Genomic DNA, 17537 nt, shown 5'->3' on the forward strand with positions numbered 1-17537 from the left:
ATTCACACGCTTCTAATTTGTATACGTAAAATTATTATTCTGTCTGCACGTGTTTTAACACACACAACATTACTGTTTTTGCTAGTGAAGACTATTCAGTTAGATTCGTATTCATTTACTGGTGGTAGGACCTCTTGTGAGTCTGCATGGATAGGTATCACCACTCTGCCTATTTCTGCCGTGAAGCAGTAATGCGTTTCGGTTTGAAGGGCGGGGCAGCCGTTGTAACTATACTGAGACCTTAGAACTTTTATCTCAAGGTGTGTGGTGGCATTTACGCTGTTGATGTCTATGGGCTCCAGTAGCCACTTAAAACCAGATGGGCCGTTAGCTCGTCCACCCAAATAAGCAATAAAAAAAATCTAGAATTTCGAAATAGGAGACATATTGTTTTATTAAATGAGCTTAGACTTAACCTATCATTGTTTTTCATGAGCGACTGTGATCATCAATCACCAAGTACGCCGTAAACCCTCCAATGCTGATATAAGTATCACTAGGCTTATAAACTTTGTCCTTATTAAAAAGACGGCTGGCTCCCTTTCATAAAAAGAAATAGACAATCAGTCCTAAAATCTCCATAGTGGGACGTGTACAGATTACTTGTGAGCACAGAAAAATATAATCGCAGTCAAGGGTCGGCTATCTACCGGAGGGAGATACGACCATGCAAATAATGTTGATAGATATTTTCTACGTCAGTGCTTTCACTAACCCAAACATAACAAGTCTATAGTTCTCGAGATTATATTTTCAAGAATATTTTTCGATAATGCCATTCTTTTTCTGTTACGGTTAAATAAATGTGTATTCATATTCTGGAACCAAATCGAAAACAAATAGTTTGGAAAAACAAATAGTAATACTCGAAAAAATTTAACTACAATGAAACCTAACATAACTAAGCTAATATAATCTGTGAGTTGTTTCTTTAAAACTGTGTTTAATCATTCATTAGCATTAAAGATATTTTTAGAAAGAATTCACTTATTTTAAATACGCGTTCAATTCTTATTTTCCCCCAAAGAACATAGTCAATATCTGTACTGATAGAGTTTGTCCGCAAATACTCTTGTTGGAAGCTCACAGTGCAAACGCATTCCGCTACAAAGCAGTCAATAAAGATGTACTAAAAAGAAGAGTGCACACGCTGGAAATCGAATGCATTTCCACAGGTGTAGATAAATCCTTTTCTCTGAAAGGTGCTTACACAAAAAAAAGATGTTTGGTGTCGTGGGACACCGGACAGGAACGAAGTTCCTTATTATAAAATATTAATATTAAGTTCTATTCGAGGTATAAAGAAAATAAAACTGGAGGTTTCGCAACAACCCACGGTCAATCGGTATTGTGCGAACCTATTGTGGTACACTTCATTAACGGTTGTTTGCATAAGAGTTAATTAATGTATTGCGCAAACGAACGCTCTGAGATCGTGATCAATGAATGATAAAAAAATATGTTATTTTTTGCATGTTATTACAAAGTTAAGTCGTACACTGTGTGCATTACTAATTTGTACGTTATTACAAAGTTAAGTCGTACACTGTGTGCATTACTAATAAAAATCTTACGTTACGGACGTTTTTTCCCGATACCTCTACCTCTCCGCATAGTCTCATAAGGAACTTCGTTCCAAAAAGTAAAAAGTCTTAATAAAATTTTAATTTAGCACACCCTTAGACAGTATTGTCGATACAGAGATGTTCTCGAATTACATAGTACTCACCAATGTCTAGTGGAAGCAATCTTCCACTCATATGCGAGCGGAAACGATCACCGTGCTCGTTCACAGTGCTGTGTATTCCCAATCGGTTACTTTCAATCACATTGACTAGAATGACCGATTGAAGTTTACCTTTTTCCAGCTGAATTCCATTTCACACGTAAGGGTGCTTCGTGTGCATTAGAAGATACGAAATCGGTTACGATTTTAGTTACAGGTCAAATCGATACCATATTTAAACTAAGAACAATAAACCGATAGATTTGATAACGATGTTTTTAATTTAAGTTTAATTATTTATAAAAGGATTTTCAGTAGGACTTTCAATAGGTAGGCAGCGGCTTGGCTCAGCCCCTGGCATTGCTGAAGTCCATGGGCGACGGTAACCACTCACCATCAGGTGGGCCGTATGCTCGTCTAAATTTATCTAAAGATTGTAAAGTAAAGCCTTCAAAAGAAAATCTACAAATGTTTCGTCCGTATTACATCAGAAGCGTATTTCAATAATAAATACATTAAGAAAATATGAGCATTCAATTAGGTCGCATGCCTGAGACGGTGATTCCAATGATTGGCAGTAGACGGCCAATTTGTGTAAATGTGTCGGTTTACGGACCCGTGCGTTTTATCGCCACGAGCATTTATACTTCTCCATCTCCTCACTATTACGCGTTTCATTGTATTAATACAAGATTATATACTGCGAGCATAAATAAAATGCATTTATCTTTAGATTTATCGAAAAGTGTTTAGTCGGTAAATTCGAAATTGAACTATTTAATTATATTCCGATTTGTTTGATCTCTCAATTCAATTGAGTGTTCAGTGTTGAAAACTTATCCATCAATAAAATTTAGGAATAGAATCAAGATAATATACCGTTTCCAATAAAAAATAAAGTTCAAAATAAATGACGGAGAAGTCGGTGAACGAACATAAAAAACACATAGTTGAAGACAAATTCTTTTCCACCTTTTGAAGTCGGTTAATAAGTAATCAGAACGTACCGATAGTGCTTGAATTGAAGTTTGTTGATCGACCGGGTTATATGTGTGTGAAATAACAATATTATGTGAGGCAAGTAAACACACAATGCCGGACACCAACGATGGATGAAGGTAGCGAAGGAATAGCCTGTTAAGTTTTTCGTTTACCGACAGAAAATGTTTTATAGTATTTTGTTTTCACTTCGCTTCAGGCGTAGGTTTTCATAGAATAAATAATGTCGACGGGCACAATAAAATAGCGTTTATAGAATTATCTTCGGTTGTCGTGTATGTAGACATAATTAAATCTACTTTTATGATTTAATCTCGCGTTACCTATTCCCATTATATAATTTCTAACTAGTTAATATTTAAATGTAGTTCATATTATAATGTCGACAAATAACACTTTAGTCGTCCGTGACTGCGAAAGCTGTAAAGCTTGGAAAATAATATAATGACAATAATTAAATGTAGTTTTGACTTAAAAGGTATTACTTAACTTTTTAACTAGGCATTCATGATGCGATTAAAACAAAATTAACAATTTCTTTTCGCGTTTTTTGTTTTATTTTTTAGGATTTAATTCCCTTGTCTGCCTGTAGCTCGAATCCAAGAAAATTCTGTTTATAATCTAGATGAATACAGGTATTCATAAGCCTTACAAGTCATAGCTTTTTCTATTAATTTTCACAGACGGGTAGTTTCGCTCACAGTTCAATTGGTGTTACCTAATTGAGTACGTCTCTGGATGATCGTCGTGTTTTTCATCTCTTTCTAACGTCAGTATTAAAATAAGATCGTAAACTTCATACCAGTTTAATCGGTTACTTCTTCGGACTTTGGACTGATTTACAAATATTCAAAGATTTCAAATTTCACTGGTGGTAGGACTACTTGTGAGTCCGTACGGGTAGGTACCACCGCCCTGCCTATTTCTGCCGTGAAGCAGTAATGCGTTTCGGTTTGAAGGGTGGGGCAGCCGTTGTAACTATAAATGAGACAGAACTTATATCTCAAGGTGGGTGGCGCATTTACGTTGTAGAAGTCTTTGGGCTCTAGGAACCACTTAACACCAGGTGGGCTGTGAGGTCGTCCACTCATTTAAGCAATAAAAATTTTTAAAAAATAAGCGTCGGAATTTAAATGGTTACTAGAGCCCAATTGAGTGCCTTCATCTTTCTTTAAAATTAAGATCCAAGTATTAAAGTTATTATATTGATTGCAACCCGACAATCCTATGTAATGATACATACCCTATCGGTGACGAGCTTCATTGATAATCGTCCGAGAATACGTTTTAGGAAAATAATTTTTAGGCCCCAGGATCCGGACCAGCGCCAAATTGATTATAGCGAGTACACCGGGCGTCTCATCCCCTAATACGTAAAATTAAAATAAATAAAATCTCCTAACGCTTTCATCTACCTCGACAATTTCCATCAACGTGTTTTAATAAATTTTTATTGTTATTTTTTTTTATTGCTTACATCAATAAACTAGCTCACCTCGTGATACGAGTTCTAAGTCTCAGTTTTACAAATAGGCAGGGTGATGATACATACCGATGCGGGCTGAAATAACGCCCTACGACCATTTAAAATCTACATATATAAAAATGAATTGCTGTTCGTTGGTCTCGCTAAAACTTGAGAGCGGCTGGACCGATTTGGCTAATTTTGGTCTTGAATTATTTGCTGAAGTCCAGAGATGGTTTAAAAGGTAGAGAAATATGAAAATGCTCGGAATTAAATAAAAATAACAATTTTGTTTTTCCTTTGACGTGTCCCCCGTCGGACGGATTCCTTTTGTTTGTTTTAAGTTTATTTTATACAAAAGTTTAGGTCTTTTATTTATCGATTGAGGCACTACGAAGTCTGCCGGGTCAGCTAGTTCTTTATAAATTATTTGTAGTTCAATTTAATACGATAAATTACCGAGACACAAAAGGAACTTAACAAATTAAGCAGAGTGTAAAATGTTAAAATTATACATACAAATTCAGGACAGCAGTTCAAAATAGTACGACCGACATTTATTTTTACGATATGTCCACACATCCTCATTAGGGTGCAGGGCGTTTACACCAGCCAGGCGTCTCGTAATTCTGTTACGAAAATTTAATCGTAGAGCTCAACCGCATTTCAGCTCTCTCCCGTTACTTCACCAACACACACATTAAAACGATTTATTTCTAGGCGTCTAAGCTGAATGAATGAACCAGAAGATTTCCTGTATGTAATTAATTCAGTGTTAATTAGTTTTATTTTTATGTGTATTTACACTAATCCATCAAATTTTATACAATTTTTTGAAACTGTAAACAAAATATACAAAATTAAAAAAGGGTATGAATTACTTAGTGTGATTTTACAAACACTAGTACATTGTTTTGAAATGCTATTGTAGGTACATTGCATTGATTCAAATTGTTTGTACTAAAGATACCCAAATATATTCGATGCCTATACCTTGTATTTTTTTAATTTTTAACACCGATAGTATATGATATAAAAAATATTTCATACAGCATATCACTTTACACACACACACGAATTAAGATTACGGAAATTGTCCACTAAAGTCCGGATATAAGAAAATGTTTCATTCAAGTTAGTACTTCTGCATTTCTAAACATTGAGCTTTTAGAATTTTACTTATTAATTTTTATCATCGAGATTCAGAAGTGATTAGTGAAACAAAAAATATTCAAGACCTTTATTATATCCATATTAATAAAGCAGCCTTACATATTTATAGAATAGTTCAATTCTGGAAAAGACATTTCCATTTTCAAAATTTAAATATTATTTGTACATATTTTATTTAAACTTAGATGATGTTCGACACCCAATAGCGGTTCGTTAGCTGCGATGCCCTGCAGAAATCAACGACGTCATTTTTAACTTAAACTCTCGCTGATTTATTCCCCGGTGAAAAAATAACTGAAGTTTTTTTAAATCAAGTTGCCATTCCATTCCGATGAAAATTTCCATAAATTATAATAAGAGTCAAGGTATCGACTAACAATTTTTTCATATTCAATTCAATTTCTCATTTTTAGTGTTTTGCCTCTGCTGTCTTTAGTGTTATGCTGCTAATTGCTTATCTGAGAATTAGCAATTACTAAAGTGACCCCTTAAGCGCCATAAATAATGAATACCATTACTCACTTTGAATCATAAATTTGGAAATGCAGTCTCAACTGTATACGAAATACAACTTGCCTCAAAGGAAATAATACTAGGAAGACCTACAACTAGTAACCTAAAGGCTGAAAGCCGAATTGAATGTGTCTTGTGACCTCATTACATATATATAGTACGTACATTCGCAGAGTTTTATGACTTTGCAAGCTAACAATCCCCTCGGAATCAATTGTGCCCGGTGATAATTAATTTTTCTGATATACGATGTCCTTTGAGACCAACAGTTATTTTATTTTCTTGTGCTATATTCGGATGCCAAATGTTGAAAGCGCATGTAAAATTAAAACTTGAATGTAACAGAGCGGAAAGTGAAATGTTATCATGTGACGTGTTAAACTTCATAAAAAAAACACGCACAGCGGCGCACAACATGAGAGTTAAAATGTACGGCTCTGGATTATTTTTAGCCTAGCACATGACACCCGCGGGTCATTTTAACTGATCGATTTCAAAACTTTTCCGATTAATGTTCCTATCGCTGAAATAATAAATTACTCTACATTTATTATGGGTGTGTATTTGGAAGGAACCTCAAATCTAGATTTCCAATTTTTCGTGCGGTTAAATTTCAAAACGATCCTTCATTTAAATAGATATGATATGATGTGATGATATGACACAACGAAGATTCCTATGCTGTTTTTGATTGATCTTTGGATCCTTGTTATGTACATATTTAGTCGAAACAATAAATCCGAATAAATAAGTGGGTAACAAATAAAATATGGCGGACCTACATTGAGTCAACGAGGCCGAGTGGTTAAATATGATTTGTGTCGCCTCCAATTATTTCCACAACGTTCGTTGTGTAGTGTTGTAAATAATAACAATAAGAAATAATAAATATGATAATTATAAACCAAAGGCTTATGATTTTTAGAGCATTCGATATATCCACGCTTCAATGCCATTCAAATTGGGTTCGTATTATTAAATGGACAAAAGTACATATTTCCATACATTGCCTAAAATTAATACAGCTGAAGCAGTCGTCAAAGCTCACTCGATTATCGAATATCATATTTTTAAGTTTTTCGTGGACTTCATAATGTGACTCGGTCGATATGATGTAAGAGTAACGTACAGGAACAAGAATTTGGAATTAAACAACGTTATCAATAATAAATAGGTCAGTCAAATAAAAGAAGGACTGGCAACATCGGTCAACACATAGCGCGAGGCCTATTAACGTGTTTTTTCTGTTTTTTGTAGCTTCCTTCATGAAAGAGCTTCGTTACAGCGCGTTTTCCGGGAAACTTGATTGGCATCAGTGCCTCTATACATGTGTGAATTATTCCATAATAAGAAATTCAGGATGTAATTATTTTGTGTCTCACGAAAAATGTCAACAGCATCGCTCACGATAGATAGTCGAAGTGTTCTCCAGAAAACAAATTTTGCTTTTAAATTGATTTAAAATAATGCCGGATCTTCAAGACGAAAGGGGCCGTGAAGACAAAAGTAAACAAATTACTAATTGAAAATGAATCGAGCAAGCGTTTCGAGAATTTAATCCTTTAATTAATACCGCGGGCACATACTGAAACGTGTAAGTGATTTGGTTTCGATTAACAAAGGTATCTGTTGGACAGTTAACAAGGAACCAATTAAACTTAAACTTGAGCGACCGGTCTTGACAATGGCACGGATAAAGCCTTGCCTTGTTTCCACCTAACTCGGAACCGTGCTTCCTCGATTTGGTGACACGCGGTCCCGAGGCTATTCGTGTATTGTTTTGCATTCAGAGTTCGAAATGTAAATGCATTTGTTTATCGAAACAACAGTAATGTGAATGTTGTTCTTTTCTATAGCTGTAAAAGGCATCCTGCTTATTTATGCCGCGAAGTAATCACGCGCTACAGTTTGAACAGTCGTTATTCAACAATACTTAAATTTTGACCTCATGTTTCAAGTTAGACGTGGCATTCTAGTAATATGTGACTTCCAGAGCTCAATTACATTGAAGAAAGTATGCTCAAGCTTATTCAATCGTGGGGCCCATACTTATTCCTTTATATAGGTAAGTTGCTCACAAACTAATCTGGTAATGAACAAATGACAATGAAAGAAAAAAAACTTTGCTCAAACCACTGTGTTCAAAATAATTATATAACCTAGAAGCATTCTGATCACGCAGTTACTACGATTGAAGCGAATATTTTGATGATTAAACAATTACGATCTTGTATTTTCATAAGCTTCTATTCTACTAAATCTTTTCTATTAACAAATCAGTAGATATAATCCCGAAGACTTAAATTAAATGATAAATCCAAAGATTTCAAGGAAAATCGTTTACAAGTAAAATGTAGAACGTGTTAATCCCCTCAGGGATTATATTTGTTAGTATTACGATTAGCCTGATATAAATTTACGAAGCACTATGTCCGCGCTAGGCATAACAGTGCACATCAACGAGTTCGCCATGTTCCGATTTGCCGCTTCACAGATCACAGACTGTGCCCTATGAACGCTTAGCTTTCCCATGGTTTTTCAAAACGCTGCTCTCCAAAATGGGTGGAGCAATATAAAATAATCTATTTAAGCTATATTTTATTTTAAAATGGGAATTAATCGTCAACAAACATTATTTTGAGGGACTAGAATTTCCGGTCAAATTTTTCGTCATCATAATAAAATCCTCGGTTTATTTTTTGATGCGATCAGGGACAAATACTTATGTTATGATCGCTGTGGTTGTCGCAGTCAATAGTTTAACTCAAAAAAATATGAAAATAAATAAACTATAGAGGATAAAGTGAATTTCACATAACCAGCCCTATCATTAATAACAATAATGGAAAACTACCATTAAGTGTTTCAATTAGAACAAAACTGATTTTGATAGAATTCAAACAATTATTGTATGTATAAAGCTAATACTTAGTAAGATTTCCCTTTTATCTTTGCAAAATGGAATCTTAAATAATAGCAATTACTTTAAACTCATTGGGAACATTTTAGAAGTACTTCATACATGATTGAGATATTGATGTAAATGAGAAGTTGATTTTTATTCATAAAGAAAAACAAAGTGTATAAAGATGCGATATTGATCGAATCATTATCATTTTGTATTAAAAATTAACGCATCAAAAATAATCATCTTCCAGGCAAGTTTACACTCTAAATAAACTCACTCTCTAAATGTTTTTTGGATTCCCTGAAAAATTAAGGCTTTTCATAATTTTTTTATTACCAGTATTCAAACTATTGTTATCAAATTTGACATCTTGATCTTTTATTTTCTTTATGCGAGCTTGCGGGCCTTCAAGTTGTGTCGTGTGAGTCAGCCGATCATGATACTTCATAGATGTAGTCCTTATCCATTGAGAGCGCGTGAGAATAAATCGATGATTGATGGTTTTGTTTTTGATGACGTCATCGGATTTGTGATAAGAAATATTGTGAACGTTAGTAACTAGCCAACTATAAGAGCGGTGCTTTAATGAAATAGACAGCCAATAATGTTGATGTGACCTATTTTTCTTTACCTTAAAGTTTTTGTATTATTTAAGCATTTTTGACGATATCTACAGAGAGACCTGACTTCGCCTTTTAATTTTGATCAAATTTATTTGATTTTTATCTACAAACGAAAATGGAATCGAACAGATATAAATAATATAGAATAGTAAATTGAGATGCACCTAATAATACCCGCGTCGCATAACCTCGTTGCAAACACACAGTAGAGCAATTATCAAGTTGGATGTTTGGTAACAACTAGTGAGCCACATTTCCCAACTGACTGCTTCTATGTAAAACTGTTCCCAGTTCTACTGTGGCTGTTAATTAGACTAGTAACAGGTTGAAGGTATTTTAAGCTGTTTGCTACACGACGCTATTGGTTCCAGCACTAAAAGTGAATTTAGAATTATGTAGTTAAAAAAAGTGACTGATAAATGATACATTTAAAAGACGCTTCTTTTATTAAATTGTTTCGAAATCACTAACAAAACTACATAATATTTTACATAAAAAACGACTGCCTATATTATTATACATTTAATAATAATTTTATCTTTAGTTCTGTGTACGGCTACGACTTATCAACGCTACGGCCTACGCTGACGTAGAGCGTAAATATGAACCTAATTTATGTGTCTACATTACAAAGCATTTAGCGTTCGACAGATCTCACACGAAAAACTGCCACATCACAAAGTTGCTATTTGATGCTTGCGTGATGTCACGTGACGTGATAAGCGTGATTGATGACGTCACACGCGTCACGACGACATAATATGTCCGCGGGGGTGGCACATTAGCCTACTTGTTGAGCGTCGCAGAATTATGGGAATACTTCAGTGTTATATTTGGGAGCGTTTTGACAGTTTATCAATACGTGTGCGTTTTACCGATAGGTTTTTTTTTTTCGCTTTTTGATATAAACTCGACGAGTGTCGAAGTAACATTAAAATTACTATTTTCTGGCGATTAATCATTAATTCTTCGTAATCGTAAAATTTTCAATTTTACTATTTAATATAAATACCAATATTGATGGTAAGTACAAAAATTCATTAAATCCCAAACTAATAGACCTCAAATTAGTAGTAAAAAAAATAATTTTAATATTTAACAAATATTTTGTTTTGTCAATTTGTGACCTAAAAAACATCATTTGTTGCGTCACGTGTTATGCATACTATTTTATATGTACAAATAAATTGAAGTAAAATATTGCCATAACTTGAAACGAACCTTTTTACAATTGTTTTTCAATATTTACAGTATGAGCATTTACATTTAGTTTATCCCCATATGAAAGCAGCCTTTTGTAAAGTTTCCAAACTAGCTAGTGCTCTACTATCTGTGTATGCGTGCCTGTGCTTTGTTCACTAAGGAACACTTCTTTCCTTCAAATTTCTGAATCGCATGAAAAAAGGCATAGCGAGAAAACTAGACCGTAATAAAATGAAGACGAATAAATAGCATTGTATGTAGTTAAAAATTTGTTAACTGTATCGATTTCATCTGTTTTATTGTATTTTATTTATTATTGCTAATTGGCGGTGAGCTAACACAGATTTTCTATTTATAGTAGCTTTACCTACATAAATGTTATTTAAAAATGAATATGTACATTTTATCTTAATGTAACCGATAAAAATTATATATTTGCAAATATGATTAATATTAAAAATATTACATGTTAAACCTTTAAAACACTCTCTTGTATTTTTCCACTTGATTTGTGAATATATTTCTATCATTTATAACACGAACCAAAATAGATAAAGTCACTTTTCTACAAAGCGAATATTTCTGCGACTGTAAACATTACTTGGAAGGATTATAAACAAAAACAGGAAGCACGTTTGAAAAAAAACGATTCAAATTATATTTTATTTTAATGCCATTATGTTTACGGCTTTAACGAGTCGAATTAACTGATTATCAGACTGATGAAATTGTTTTTAAACTCGAATTCGAATAATAAATTCGAATGTAATTATTTATTACACTAATTTTGCATTGTGGTCCCACATTTTATTCCTCCTCCTCCTCCTCGCGTCGTTTCCCTCATTACTGAGGGTCGTGACTCCCCCGCTGCATCAGTTTCTCCCGTACGATTTCCCTCCATCTGCTGCGATCCTTAGCTTCATGAAGGGCATTGTGGAAATTGATGTTTAGACAAGATCGTATTTGGTCCGACCATCTCGTGGGACTGCGTCCTCTGGGACGTTTGCCATCTACCTTTCCTGTCACCATCAGCTGTTCAAGATTGTGACCCTCTTTACGAGCAATATGTCCGAAGAATTCCAGCACCCTACGAAGGCATATAGTGGAAAGTCTGGTTTTGATATGAAGCTCTCTCAGAATAGACACGTTGGTGCGAAAGCGGTCCATTTTATTCCTACCTAGATTAAATAAAAATTAAATAAAACTTGAAATAGGAGCTCAGCTTTTATTATAATCACATTGTTTTAAGTAAAATGTTGCTTCATTGCCACGTAAAGCGGGACGCTATAAATTTCGCGAGATCAAATTTGATTATTACCTTTTGACACATTTCTTTCATCAGAATAGATGTATTAATTTGTTTATCTATGATTCCCAGTAAACTAAATAAATTGATAATGGACTGGAGAATAAAGCGTTTGAAAATTTCTAGAGAGTAAAAAAAATCGGTGATTTGAGCTCAGGTACTAATGCTTTATCGTAATAGTTTTTGCTGACATAGACGTCATCGTTATTCAGAAACATATTTATTTTTTAGTAGGCAAGATGAATTATAAACATATTGTAGGGAGACATTTAGGAGGCATACCCGGCTGTAGACGTCTTTAGGTTGGAAGATACAAGATAGACAGATAGCTAATAAATTAATAAAACACAAAACAATTTGGTAGGAAGATGTACTGTAAGCTTGCACTGATAGGATGGTGACCACCACTACTTTGCTTAATTCTTCCGCTATGCAAAACAATCGAAAATTGGCAAATGTGGCAATCGTTCTGAAGTCCACCGGTTCCGGTAATAACCATTTCATCCCAATAAAGCCTTGATCATCTGACATTATGTTAGAGAAATATAAAGACATCGTTTTTTTTTTAAACGTCTTTGATCATCTGATAAAAGGAGTATATTATATTACGACTAACCTTTATGGTAAGCTGCCGACGTCGCCTAATGGAATACCAATTTAGTCATGAAAAAAAAAACAGCGACAAGTTATAACATACGCGCGTATGTGTGTCGCGAGCATGTACATTACACAAAATCACTTTCACAGTCGCTCCGATTGTTACGAAGCAGGGAACTTGTTTTCTTTATACGCTTTATTTCACTACACGTACGTGGAAATATTTACAAAAGGCCCTAAGGAACAAACGAAATTCAATTTATATTTACCTTTTAGTTTTGTGTACAAATATTGGAACGTCATAACACGTATTTTAACATAAGAAGAGTATTTGGCTAGGCATATTATATAGGCAAGACCTGGGAACGGTTAAAAGTTTATTGCGTTTACGTACCTACGTACCGCATAATGACAGACATTATCGTTTATCAAAATATTCGCGAGCGGTAATTCGTTTTGCCGTGTAAACGAATTTCAGAATTGTTTTTGAAGATCCCTAGAATCTAGAAACTCTAATATCGTTGCGTAGATTTTTTTTCATCATAAACATTAATAAACGTTCATATTACAATGCAATTGAGTACAAATTACAATTTATCGGAAATGACAGCTACGCTACACAAGGCAGGATCTTTTACTATAAGCGGATCGTTACTCTATACAGCTATGATCCAAATGTTGTTCAGAAATTGTATGTATATACAAGATTAACTTCAAAATAATGTTAATGATAATTTAATTAGTAAGGCTCCTTGAAAATCTCTATCTAACTTTTAAATGATTGGGAGAACTACATAATATCTTAGTTGAGGGTTACGGGAGATCCCGAGAGGTCTGATGTGCTTCTAACATGGGGTTAGTGGAAAACGAAAATACCCAAAATCATCTATACTTATTAAAGGTGCTCTTAGTGCTACTCAGGGCTTTGACACTGTTAGCAAATCCCACTCCTCCTGGCTGAGCCTTTGCTCGCCCACCTGTCCTGGTGAAACTGGAAAGGCCTCCGGGCCACCAGTAATCCTTCAATTCTAAAAAAAAAAGGGTTTTGACACTCCTAGTGTTACTAAAATGCTATACCTACTGGTTAAATTTTAAAGAACGATTTTTAATAAATGAAAGGTATTTACAAAAAGACATTAACAATCTCTGCTGTTAATGTGAATTGAAATCGGTTGAACTAAGTTGTTAGAACCGATATCGTTCGAGAAACGTTCACTGCAGAATGTATAAACACGGGCCTCTCTCGAAGCTCAATTAATCCAATGCTGCATACATCCAGGAGATTCTAGCCATGTTCACCGTCAGTCTTCATTATAAATTAATATTATAGGAAATAAAACGTAACTTGTATTGTTGTTTGTTTCAGTCATGTCTCGGAGTTTCGTGTTTGCCCTCGCACTGTTCGGAATGGTGGCAGTTTTACCTTTGCCCACAGCAAATGCTCAGGCGTTATCGAACTACGATGGTATGTACGAATTAATTATTATATTTTATGTTTTCTCTCGAGTTCTTGACTCGGTTTATTTCCTAGCTCCCGCCCTGAAACCTTCAGAAAAGAGGAGGTTCGGACTCCCATGAATTTATGAAAACTGTATTACCCAAAAACTTTACTTATTATTGTACATGTGTGTATGGCTGCTTGTTTTTGTATTATGTGTATGTTTATATTTGCTTCCAATTTGTTTATGTAATTAATTCTTATTATTAATTATTATTATTATTATAATATTAATTAATATATTATATTAACATAATACTTTTATTAATTTAATATTTAAAATTAACACATTTTTGTATGAGTATTCTTAAAACGTTATTAGTTTAATAAAATTAAACATTAAGAAAAGCGAGAATTTTTATTGAATATGTTGAACGATAAAGAAAAATTCATAAATAAGTGTTTCGTGATTTCATTATTTTGTTTATCATTATAGAGCTTAGAGCTGCTAATATATTCACATATTTTGATAACATAATATCGGCAATGGAAAATTAATTATAAAACTTCGTACTGAAAATAATTAATAATATATTAATAATTATAATTACACTTGAAATTATGACTTTGTCGAACTGTACAAGTAAGTCTAATAACAATATAATTCCTGTGTCAACACATTGAACGGCTTGTAAAATCTGTGACTCACGTAAGAGGCACGTACTCCTTAATCTATTCGACAACAGTTAAGCTACATTTTATGGAAAATTTACAGTAGGAGAAGTCAATATAACTTTATTGCTTTAAAACAAACAATTTCAGACTAATAATCCCTTTCAATGTTTTCACTGTAATAAATCAGATCTGAAAATGTGGTAACGAAATTCACCTAGAACCATTATGAGTGGTAAGGCACAGATATCGATGGGTTCAGAACACGTTTGTGGTTATAACGACCAAACACTAACACTAAGTGAAATTACACTAATAATTGACAATACAACTTGTGGTCACGTCCATTTTGTGGATGCGAATGTAATCGGAAGATAATAATAGAATAATTACACTTTTGTTACTTGTTTAGAAATGCTGTGAAACAAAATGAGGTGTGGTCCTATTATTTATTGTTCAATGAGCAGTCACTTTTCTCATCAAACAGGAATCCCTTGAGAGGCCCTGTTCGATAGTTGCCCTTCAAGTTCGTCTGAAAGTGTCCAGAAGGTTTCCTCGCTGACAACATTAACTTTATAACAAGGGTGGGCGCAAACATTCAGCTAAATTCAATTTAGTTTCTAAAGTTTTAAGCATTTTCCTTCTAAGTCGTTTCGCTGTTTCAGAGCGTTTGTGGTCCTCATTCTTTTTTAGGGACTGAAGTCGTTTGCCTTACTTCGTTTCTCAGCTTCTTATTGCCGTCAATCCTGAACTTGGTCTCGCAAAGTAGACCTGATCTATATAGTCCATCGAACTGCTAACACCTCACAGAACCTGGTTCCATCCACCTTATTCTATATCACGAGTCGTTCTAAGGAAACGTTTTTTGTCATAAAGCGTGATCGAAGAAGTTTAGTAAACAGCTTTGCATTACTGTTGTGACAGACACTCTGATATTGAGTTCTTCGACTATAAAGACATTGGCGCAAATTTATCTCCTATTTGAAGCTTTCTCCTATAGCGTTGCATTTCAAGGGCGTATCTTTTTATGTATTGGGGCTCACCACGTAGCCTTAATTTTGCTGAATACGAATCACGAGCCCTTTATTTCATACCAAAATTGAGTCACACTTGAAAATTGCATATGCAGATTACGCATATGTAGTATTTTTGTCAGTTTTTCCGTGTCATGGACTTAAATAAGATTACTTTTACGGTTTAATCTATCCTTTTTTTATACATACATAATGTATCTTACATATGACACATACACATACAATATCACATATATATCATAATATATCTTTGTGCCCAAAAAATCGTAATGTATGAAATAATATAAATAATAATGTATGAAAAAGAATGTCTGTATAAAATCGTGGGTAGAATAACAAATGACAAACTACAACAATCCCAATTTAAAGTTGACTCGACAACAATCTTCGAATTTGAGGCGACAGCGCAAATGCAGAAATTATTGCTCCAATGTTTCCGGTCGAGGTGGGTACAGGGTCAACTTGCAAACTTTGAACTTAGTTAAATCTTAGATCCACGTTAATTCCTAGACAGATTCCGATCATAGTTACGAGAGTATAAATGTACTCTAATTTGTTACTTTACTTACTCAACAAACAATAGTCAATTAAAAGGGGCTTTAATCTGTCAATTCTCTTAATATAGCTAATAAAAGGTCGGGCAGTTATTCTAGGTTTTTCACTGGTGGTAGGACCTCTTGGGAGTCCGCACGGGTAGGTACCACCACCCCGCCTATTTCCGCCGTGAAGCAGTAATGCGTTTCGGTTCGAAGGGTGGGGTAGCCGTTGTTACTATACTGAGACCTTAGAACTTATATCTCGAGGGGGGTGGCGCGTTTACGTTGCAGACGTCTATGGGCTCCAGTAACCACTTAACACCAGGTGGGCTGTGAGCTCGTCCACCCATCTAAGCAATAAAAAAAAAAATTAAAAAAGGTTTATAACAATTACATCACGATACAGGGTTAAATAGCTTTTGTCATGTAATAAAACAATGATAAGTCGGTTTTGTTTTTTTAATATATTTTTTGAGTGGTAATAAACATGTCGTGCGGTTTTATTTAGGTTCTCTCTGCGTAGGATTGCCAAAACTTTTACGATATTAAAATAATAATATCACAATAGCAAGGCACATAATATATCAACTATAGTCGGATTTTTAATTAGACGAAGCCAGCTGACAGTAGCTAATGTCACTTTGTGAAATAATGTTGCTATATTTAAAGTAATAGTGATGCGTTCAGTTCTCGTTCAATCACATAAATGAACAATGAGTGTGAAGAGTTAATCATTAATTTCAAACTATAAAAGAATATTATTTATATTTTACAATAAAATTGTATTAAAGTGATCCAATATAATAATATGTTACTAGTAGTATGTAACTACAATCAGTTTTTTTTATTTTCATTACCTATGTACCTATAATTGTTATATTTTATACATCTATAGTTTCAACTATATGATGCATTGGAAATAGGACAGTCTTACAAACTTCCTCGCAATGTTTTTCTTAATGTTTAAAACACTCGGTATTTAGTACAGGTAGATACCATAGGAACATAATGTTTCGTCGAAAACTCGTTGGTATGTACAAAACACGGCTAAAATTCGAACCCCGTGCCCGATATCGGCAGTTCGGCACACTAACTATTCACTAGACAATCGAGGCAATTTCATTAATTCAGGAGTTTTTTCAATCGTTCACTTTGTCACAACACTATTTTTATTTCATCAAAAACTGACAACACAGTAAACGTCAGTTTACTTCGTCTAATAAAAAATCCGACTATAGGCATTGTGCTCTAAATGATTTATTCAAGACAAGAAATGGTCGTTTTAATTTCAACCTTATGATTTGAAGCTAAGACAACATTCACGTGCTTCACAAAACCTATCCT

At 34.1% G+C, this 17537-nt stretch overlaps 1 protein-coding gene across 1 annotated transcript in view; it reads left to right on the forward strand.

Annotated features, from left to right (window-relative positions):
• The window catches only part of sNPF (short neuropeptide F precursor), a 45670-nt gene that overhangs the window by 19021 nt on the left and 9112 nt on the right, over positions 1-17537 (forward strand). The window contains exon 3 of the mRNA XM_028171532.2: positions 13880-13978. Coding sequence (XP_028027333.1) covers positions 13882-13978 — 97 coding nt within the window. The 5' untranslated portion in view covers positions 13880-13881. The remainder of the gene's footprint in view (positions 1-13879; positions 13979-17537) is intronic.

This window comes from Bombyx mandarina, chromosome 09, assembly GCF_030267445.1.
Source record: "Bombyx mandarina strain Sakado chromosome 09, ASM3026744v2".
In the NCBI taxonomy this organism is placed as follows: Eukaryota; Metazoa; Arthropoda; class Insecta; order Lepidoptera; family Bombycidae; genus Bombyx; species Bombyx mandarina.